This window comes from Sinohyriopsis cumingii, chromosome 2, assembly GCF_028554795.1.
Source record: "Sinohyriopsis cumingii isolate HCF-2022 chromosome 2, ASM2855479v2, whole genome shotgun sequence".
NCBI classification, from domain to species: Eukaryota; Metazoa; Mollusca; class Bivalvia; order Unionida; family Unionidae; genus Sinohyriopsis; species Sinohyriopsis cumingii.
The window spans coordinates 35,466,976-35,477,075 of record NC_142962.1 but is presented as its reverse complement, the minus strand read 5'-3'; the positions used below and the strand labels follow the sequence as shown (position 1 = coordinate 35,477,075).

General features: G+C 34.3%; 1 protein-coding gene across 5 annotated transcripts in view; it reads right to left on the bottom strand.

Annotated features, from left to right (window-relative positions):
- Positions 1 to 4,522: 4,522 nt before the first annotated feature.
- LOC149804621 (uncharacterized) overlaps positions 4,523 to 10,100 on the bottom strand; it is an 81,280-nt gene continuing 75,702 nt past the window's right edge. For all 5 annotated transcript variants that reach the window (XM_089942508.1, XM_089942491.1, XM_089942499.1 and 2 more), the window contains one exon: positions 4,523 to 8,587. In XM_089942508.1, coding sequence (XP_089798634.1) covers positions 8,543 to 8,587 — 45 coding nt within the window. In that variant the 3' untranslated portion in view covers positions 4,523 to 8,542. The remainder of the gene's footprint in view (positions 8,588 to 10,100) is intronic.

Below are 10,100 nucleotides of genomic sequence, written 5' to 3'. Positions count from 1 at the left end.
AAACGGGAATATAATTAACAATGGTAAGAAGACATCCACATCAGTTTTAGAATTTTTATCTATCTGCATGGTGCAGAACATGGGAACAATTTTGAAAGGTCCAGAGTCAAACTTAACTGAGAAAAGTACGAGATATGCAGACAGGCTGTTGCATTAAATTTTGCAGATATCACAGAAGCTGGAGTGGTGGGAAGGGCTGCAAAGTCTGAAGATTTGGCAGAGGCATCAACCCTGTTCAATACATGTGGAAAATGGTGTTGATCTGACTTCCAAAATGGCTACAGCAGCAGCCATCATGAAAATCATTTTGCTGCTCCACCTCGTTTGTTGGTCACATCATCCACAGACCTGCAAACTCTTACGATTTTGCCGGAAATCTTATGAAAATTACCCTTAAAATACAGACTTATGGCATAAAAGCAAAAACTAGGGAAATATATAATCATTGCTGAAAAATCCAGAAAATTTGTTCATCTATGTTTGATTTGGATCTGGGTTTTATATTATAAGTAGCGAAATTGGTCAGGGCACCAGACTAACTTTACAGCAGCACATCAGTTGCTTTAAACTGCACCTATTTGTTCATGTGAAGCGTCTGCATGATCAAACTGTTGATCATAGAATTTTTTTAAAAATGGCATCCAGCAAGCGATTCATGTTTGAAACAAAAGGGAAAATAAGCCTCTTGAAAAGTGTTAATAATCAACATAGGAAAAATAAAAAGGAATATTCAGCTTCTTGTGAATAAAAGCTCAAAGGGACACAATTAAGTTTATTGGACACGGCGTGTCAATTTGAGTATGACTCGTGGTAGGAAATATGACTGACATTGTCATGTGAAATGGATAAAGAATTTCCAGAACTTGCGTCAAGTTTAGTTCTGCAATGTAAGACATAGCACATTTTTGTTTTAGTGCTATCATTCCCCCCCCCCAAACAAAAATATCAGGTGATGTGTCTTACATTGTAGGACTACGTCAAGTTTAGTCCTACAATGTAAGAAATAGCACATGTTGGTTTTGTTCACCCCCCAGAACAAAAATATTGGGTGATGTGTCTTATGTTTTAGGACTACGTCAAGTTGAGGGACAAGAACAAGTCGCTGAGCTGCATACGGTTTGGAACTAAAATTTGTGCAACTGTACTAGTGGTGAATAAAATCTATGCATACTTTACAAACTTTTCAGTTGAACATAATGTTTATCGTTGCTGCACGTTCCAAATACCGAACTTTTAATTACGTTTTCCAGCTTTACAGTAGCAGTTTAAGATATTTTGTTACACCTTAATGAAAACTGGTCAAACTTAACTGCCTTACTAAGATGAACTCATCAGGATTGGCAGGTCTGCATCCAAATTACATATTGTTGATTCTCAAGAAAAATGGTGCTGGTCTTATATCTAATATGGCTGACAGATAATTTCAACACTCAGTAGTCAAAAAACAGAAATTGTCATACTTTAGATTCCTGTCTTGTAAATTTCAACTTATCTGACCAAAGGCCAAGTGAACTTGTTGTATGGCCCATTGTCCATCCATCAACACATTTTGTGACTTGGTATGTGAGCTAGTATCACCAAGATCTTGGACAAGTTGGCTTATGAGCAACATTCATGAATATTAAAGGTGATTCTGCATCTGATTGTCTGAGTTTGTGAACATTCTAGAGGCCATATTTCCAACCGGATTTTAATCAGACCGTGTTTAAACTTATATCAAGATCTTGGATATCATATGCTGTATCACAATGAATCCACGCATATTAATTAATTTATCTTGCATCTAACTTGCCGAGTTTCTTGAAACTCAAGAGGCCATATTTTATAAACAGATTTGATCCAACTTTTTAATTGTCAAGATCTTGTACGAGTTATTGTTTATAGCACTTGTGTGCATGGCTGTAGAGAGGGATCAAGGGTCGTGGGGTAAAAAACAACCGGGCCTCTCCTAATTCTAGTTCGGATAAAATGTTTGTGTTATAAAATTAAAACGTTTGGTCTGGGCCACGGGGATATATCCTGGTTGCCCCCCCTTGTCGGCGCTGATTGTGTAGTTTCATTCTGAAGTCCTGTATGCATATCATGCAGAGTGTACAATGCTAGTTTTTAGCTCAACAGGCCCCATATTTACAAAGCTCCTCAACAGTAAGTGTTCAGTTGAACTCAGAATTACTTTTGTTGTTGTTGTAAGGTTGCCATTGTTCATCACACAATAGCCTATGCATGGCGGCCAGTATTAATGGTGGAGGAAGAACCTAGGAAAAACCACCGACCCACAAGAAGCTACTGGCAAGCTTTCTTGGTGAATTATTTTTGTCATAGCTTTTACATGTGTTAATTGTTACAAACTAAACTTAATATTGGGGCCCCGAGTGGTCTAAAGCGCTCTCCGTTATGGATCTATGCCATCTCACCTCTGTCTGCATGGGTTTGAATCTCGGATTCGGCCAATCTAGGTATGTGAGAAAGCTTGCCAGTAGCTTCTTGTGGGTCGGTGGTTCTTTCCGGTGTTTTCCCGGGTTCTTCCTCCACAGTTAATACTGGCCGCCATGTATAGCCTATCGTGTGCTGAAAAATGGCGTTAAACCCTACAACTACTACTAAGCTTAATATTGAACAGACATCTGTATGTAAATGATTGCTACTTTGAAACAGCTTGTATTTCACGTAGTTTATGTTTTGTAATCTATCAAAATTTGGGTTTGAGTGCACTCTAGTTAAGTTTAATGAATAAAGTGGCAGGCCATAAAGCCAAGTAATCTTCTGAAATGATCCTAAATCCACTGTCATCTGCTGTGCAACATCGAATCATAATAGCTATTTACAACTTCTTTTCAAAAACTGCTCAACAGAATTTGGCCAATGTTTGAAAGACAGCATCCTGATATGAAGCTCTTTAAAATGTGTTAAAATCATGCTATTGTGTCTTTAAATATGGTCAGTTACTATAAAACTATACCTTTAAATGACAACTGATAAGATCTTTTGATAAATTGGACATAAAGCATCCAGGCATGGCCTTTCAAATTATGCCAATTAGTCCACGTTTCCTCTGACCCTTGTCACCCCATTTTTGATATTTGGACATTTATGTTGGGGTGTTGGGTCAGAGTCCATTCCCTATTGAAAAGTTGGAATTCGCCGACACCATTTGGTGTCGGCATGGGGTAGCCACTTACTAGCTGGCCAAAAAAACTTGAACAACCTTTCATCGAGATATACCTGCATGAAATCAATAGGAACATGATTTATTTTCTCAAATAGAGTGAGCATAGCATTCGTCATGCCTTTAATCCGCTGACAAACAAGAATCCAAATATCAAAAATGGGGTGGCAAGGATCAGAGGTAACTCAGACTAGATGCCAATGTGCCATAAAATACAGCCATCATTTCCAAAACTAGAAAAACCTTTTAACTGAAACAGCACAAAACAGATTTGACCAAATTTGATTGAAAACATCTGGCATGGACATTCAAGTTTGTTCAAATGATGCTGAGCTACCATCAAATATGGCCACCATTACTAACAACAGAAAAATATTTTGATGATTCTTAAAAAGTCTCAGCATAACTGGACCAAATATTATAAGAATCCTGGCATGAGGGGCTTTCATACTTGTTCAAATGATGCTAACCTAAAATCAAATATGGCCACCACTACTAAAAACAGACAAACCTTTTTTATTACTTTTTTCTCAAACTTTAAAGACTGCTCACAAAAATTTCCTGGCAAGATTGTCTTTAAAATTTAAGTCTGTATTGATCCACCCTCAAATATGGCCAACATTACAAAGAAGACAAACCATTAAATGACCAAAAAAATGGCTCAACAGACTTGGACACAAAAGATCCTGGCACACCTTTGTGATCCAAATAATTTCTAAGAGTTATTGCCATTTTTAGACTATACTTGATGCAAAATTTGTGACAGCTGTGAAACTGGGTACAGATGGTCATAATCTGAAGATATGAATACTGGCTGGGAAAAGAATTTACAAATTGTTCAACATTCCTTTCATTTGATACTCGTGTCAGACATTGAAACATCGTGCTATTATGTCCATATATCCATATCTGGTTTTTGTACAATAAATTTAGTTCTATTCCATGCAACTTGACCAAATTTTGAGGATGACAATCAAATGGGGTAAAAAAAGAAACTTGATTGTGGGAACATCAAAGCTAGGCCAAAGGTCAAACTCAGTACAATTTTCAAGAATACAAATGGTTTCCACACAGTAGCTATTACTAAAGTTATAGATTACATACCTTGACTAAACTTTGTCAATGGTTTGAACCAACTATGAAAAAACATGGTATATTTCAAAGTCATATAGTTAAAGGTTCACATTAAGTATTAACTTGGCCTACAGTGAAACACTGAAAATAACTAAAGATGAGTCTGATGATTTAAAAGTATTGTTGCCTCAAGACAGATGATGTGTGACATGCTAACAATTTCAAGGATAATATTATCTGTGTACCCCCATCAACATGAAAAGTGAAAACAATAACCACAGATTCGTAAATTTAGTTTATTAATGATAGGCACATTTGACGTGTTTGAAATAGGCATATATATTCCTGTTCAATGTCACAGAACCAATTACACATATCTATGATTGTTCCCGAGTTTGTGACTATGTTACCATGGTAACTGATGTACAGAGAAAATGTACATTAACATTTTTAAATTACAGAAATATACGACACATAAGCATTAAAAGAAAACTACCGGTATATAGTATATATCCAAAGAATGTCATCCTCCCACTGACCATAAGAGATAAGAGTATCTTGCACCTGTGCATTTTACTTCCTGTGTGTATCTGTACATCTCCAGCTGATCTTCAAGCACAAATGTAAAAACAATATGTAGGTCTAAAATTAACAGAAAACAATGTTGACATTTTATGGCTAAAAATGGTTTTTACTGGTCATGTTGATGCAAACATTATACAAATCCCAGGGTTTGTATTTTCCCTAAATAATGTTTATCTCAAATGCCATTCAACCAATAGACTAGATTAAATTTGCTAGTGTGAAATAAATATGCATTTTCTATGCCACCCTTGTAAGCATACTAGTATCTGCAGAAGGGCAGGTTTTGAAATTTATTTAAATATTCATACTCTCCCCAAAACAATTTTCATCCTTCTCAATATTCCATTGGGACAGCAAAATATACAATAACCACAAAGACCCAACTGCATTCTGAAATATTCATTAGACTTTTTACCCATAACTCTTATATACATTTACACAATTATAGCATTTTTTTAATTATAGCTTTTATCCATTGTCTTGTCATACCTTGTGTTCATATTTATTTGCAAGGGTAAATCATCCAGAAGATTTGCATGCAGTTTATATTTTTTTTTAAGGTTTGTTTTTGGTTGGCACTTTAGAGCAACTGCAATACCGTGCATTAAAAAATATTTTCTTTGCCCCCAGCTTTATTTTTGGTTCTAATGGCATTTTTAACACATTACTGGCTATATTATGCCAAGGAAATGGAAGCTTGGTGCCTTTTCAGAGGACACAAAGAGGCAGCGGACCTGGGCAGGCATTAAACTGCTACCATCAGATTACAAGTCTGACACTACCAAATCAGCTACCACTTCTACCTATTGAATGCACACACACACATACACATACACACACAGAATGCGTGATGAAAAAGCATGTACACAGCACTGAATTCATGAAATTATTGAACTCTACAATATTCCAACTTCTTACAATTTATAAATTTGCAAGAATCCACTTGTACATAACATGCTATGATAATACTGTTTTATAGATAGATGCCAAAAAAATGTCTATCATTTGCGTGTAATTCTTTGAGTACACTTTTTAGGAATTCTTGTCTAAAAAGTGCAAGCCTTTAAATGTTTACTAATAATTTTCAGCCAATTCTCAGGTTCAATTATTTTCAAAATCTTATTTTTATAAGAAAACAATTGCCTCTAAAAAAAGGGAAGGATTAAAGATAAATATATTTGTATGGACTGATAATGTACACAAAATTAGAGTGTACAAACAACAAAGTACATAAAGTCTTTTAAAAAAATTCCTACCTGGAAAAAAGGATAAGAAACTGATGAATATTATAAAGATCTGCAGATAATAGCTCAACAAAACATGTTCAGCAACAGCAGTATCGTGTATACATATTTACAAGACCGGTATCTTGGCCATGTTTTGTAGGAACAATACACATTCCGTTCTCTCGCCATAAGCAAATCTGGTGGTATTTCAACAATACAACTTAAGCCATACAAGTCATATTTACTGTATGAACTTGCTCACAAGTAAATTCAAACTGCAAACAACACAGACCCTGATCTGCCATCACATAATGTGCACAAATATGAGATGAATATGGTCAGTAGTAGTGAATTTAAGTTTTTCAGAATACAAAAAACTTAAAGTACTCTTCAAAACCTGGATTAAGTGACCATTTTGGCAAACAATTACAATATGCCAATTAATAAGTAACAGCTGTCTGAAACATAAAAATATTCATTTCTAAGGTTTTCATCACCTCTATAAGCATGCATAACCACTGGTTTACACTTTACTGCTCTTCATGAAACAGGAATTGGGTAGTCTCATTCAACCAGACTCCTGTGTATTTCATAGTGATTGATGCAAAGAGGAGTCCAATGTTGTGTGCTCAAATGATTTTAATTAAAAACAACAGGACTTGCCAAAAGTGTGCATGGAACTCTAATTAGAACATACAGATAAATCTCCAAAATAAATTTTATGTAGATATTACGAAATGAAACTCTGCCATGAAAAGTACTGTAACATGCATTTTGACATCAGTAAGTAGACAATAAATTGCAATATCTGGTCACTGACAAAATTACCATACAACAGAATCTTGTCTGGTTTAAAGCACACAATATCATAGAAGAAACTAAGAAGTTTACTGGACGATGTTAAACATTGAAAGAAAAATGGTTTTATTTCCACTTATGGCACATTATTATTGCACTAATTAAATGCTTGAACAAATAAAATGTATTCAATACTAACAAGTTTTTTGTTACAATATTCTTTGCAGACTGGTTTCATTGGACAAGAATGAAAAGTCGAAATCCAAGAAGTTCAAAAATTATAAATCTAAAAGAATGAAAAAAAGGAAATCAACATAACATCCTGTAAACCTATCATGTCATCGTCTTTTGACCATAAAAAAGTGCATACAATTTCAAGTCTCCCTGTTCAATAATTTCTGTGTTATTGCACAAAATCTGATGTGAGACGTATGTATCTTAGATTTGCATTTATACAGATACATGGACATGGCAGAAAACATGTCCTCTTCTGCTAATGTAGTGGGTTATTAAGAGTAGAATCATGGTGGTCTACAAAAACATGCCTCACTGCAGCACAAGAACCAATGTTTAGCTTTCTAGTTTCAGGATTTCCCTAGTGAATCAAATTAATACACCCACTCTCAAGATAACTCCTCAATTGCAAAAAGAAATTGGATATTACAAACTCCAGAACTCTTATCCTTCTTAAACTGTAATTGTGAAGAAAATAAAAAGGCCACTTCAATGTTACAAATGCATTTATGAATATATTAAATTCTGGATCAGAAGTGACTGATAAAAAGCAAGTAAGAGAAATGTAAACAAGGAAGCATTTATTTCAATGCTTAAAATATTTATGCTTAAATTACTTGTACACAATAATGTTAACAAATTACACATTTGGTACAATATCAGCAGCACATCATATTAACGATATACAGGAACAAGCTACACATTCGGTACAATATTCGTAGCACATGATCTAGAATCAAAATACAGATTTGACAGCTTTTATTTGCTGTACCAGTCTGGCTGGTGCAATAATACCTCTCTAGTATGCTTCCTTCACCAGCTACCTGGTTTATATTTAAGAAATTGTATAAGAAACTCACACCACTATGACTACAACTCGAAGATGTTAGTCATTTTTTCTAACAAATATTTTTAATGAACAATTTATTGCATACAATTCAATGGTGCTAAAATGTCAAAGTGATTTATGACTGGACTAGTATAATTTTTAATTTTCTGAAAAATAACGAAACACAAAAAAAAAAATCATTTCATTTCCATCTTAAGTAAATTGATAGCTCAACCCACTATCCACCAAAGAATCTGCATTTAGCAACTCATTCAGTCAGGGATATGTGAGAGTTAACTTGATGTTAAGTTAATTTCTATGACATTTTTCTTCTGAACCGAGTTTAACTTCTAACACTTAATGAAAGGAAACAAGTAAATATGATGCATGACAAGCTAATGATCCCAATCCCTAGCACAAATGGACAAAAATGTCCATGAAACTTCATGATTGTAAGTACATATAATCAAAAGCAGTCCGAGGAATAAGTGCCTGGTCTGTCTTTGGAATAAAACATTTTCACATGCAAATGCCTCCAATTCTTTCCTTTAATATTTCAATGGCAGGTGCCAATCAGATTGGCAGCTGATGTAATGAACACTTATTATTCCTTGAAATCACTTGCTGCTCCTACACTGATGAACCAGCTTCATTCAAACTGCTCTGGGATGATGTCTGAAAAAAGGAAAGTTTAAATAGAATTATGACATATCTGAAGTTACTTAACTGAAAAAGGGTATTTTTCTCTGTTGAACTATGTCTGCTTTCATAAGCATCACTCATTCCTGCACAATGAAGCTCCCCTCTAGCACAAGATCATCAGTAAGTACCACTTATGCTTGCAAGTCAGGTCCAATTGCAAACAACACAGACCCTTATATGCCACTGTACAATGCACATGTAGATTAGGGTCAATCATGACTATTCTACATATTGTTCCAATAAATTACATATAGCCACATCTGCTGGCACATTAAACGATCTGGGTCTGTGGACTTGGATATGATGGATAATATACATGATTTAAAAGAAAAAAATTTTAACAAGATTTTGTTGGCTTTGATATAATGGGAGATTATTTTTTTTTAAAGAACTGTACCAGATTTGATCTCAATTCATCACTTTGTTCTCATTCTTTACATGTCGACAGGAAATAGGAAATGTAGTCTTAAAGTCCAAGTTAACCTATCATATATACTCGTTTATAAGAAAAGTCCAACTGCAAACTAAACAGACCCAGATCCGCTATTGCATAATATGCAGGCAGATCTGGGTCTGTGCAATTTAAGAATAATCAGTAAAACAACATAGACTCTGATCCGCAGGCATGTTATGCTATGGCAGATTAGGATCTTCACTGTTTGCAATTTGACTTGACTTGTCAATGGGTATATGCAGTAAGACCTGCTGTAAAATAAAAAGCATAAAATTTGGCTAAAATAAAAACATTATCTATATTTGTACCAAATTGCCTCTCAATTCGAGACTGTGTTAATTCCTAAAGCCATGAAAGTCTATCTTTTATCATATCCTACATATCATCTTTGCGGGAGGGATGAATGGATAGGTGGACATCAAGATTAATATCACATATATATATATATATATATATATATATATATATATATATATATATATATATATATATATATATATATATATATATATATATATATATATATATTCAACATTTATAATTTAACTCTACTCATTTAATATTTCATTATTTATGTCATAGCAAATTGTGATGAAGAATCTCTCTTGTTCAATACTTATACTATGCTAAATAAAGAATAAAAAAATACATTTTTTCATTAGATTGAAGCTAAGAGACATATAATACCTGAGATTTTAAACTCTATGTCTAATGATATAAATCTGTTATAAAATATTGCAGCCTTCGTGAATTCCCGAGACTATGAGGGAACACTAGTTTGCCACTGTGTTTAGGCATTGCAAATTTTTAGTTCAAGTAAATTTTCATTTAACTTGGAACTTGTATCTGCAAAGCATGTTATATAATATTTTGCGTAAATGTATGTTTCAGGGGACTATGTAAGGTACAAGTGAGCTGAAATGCCTAATTGGTTGAATAAGCAATACCCAAGACATCACATCTCCCTGCCAAAGCTGTTTCTGTTTTCTTGTTTTACGTGTGCAGGGTCAGTGTAAATCAGGATTGTCATTT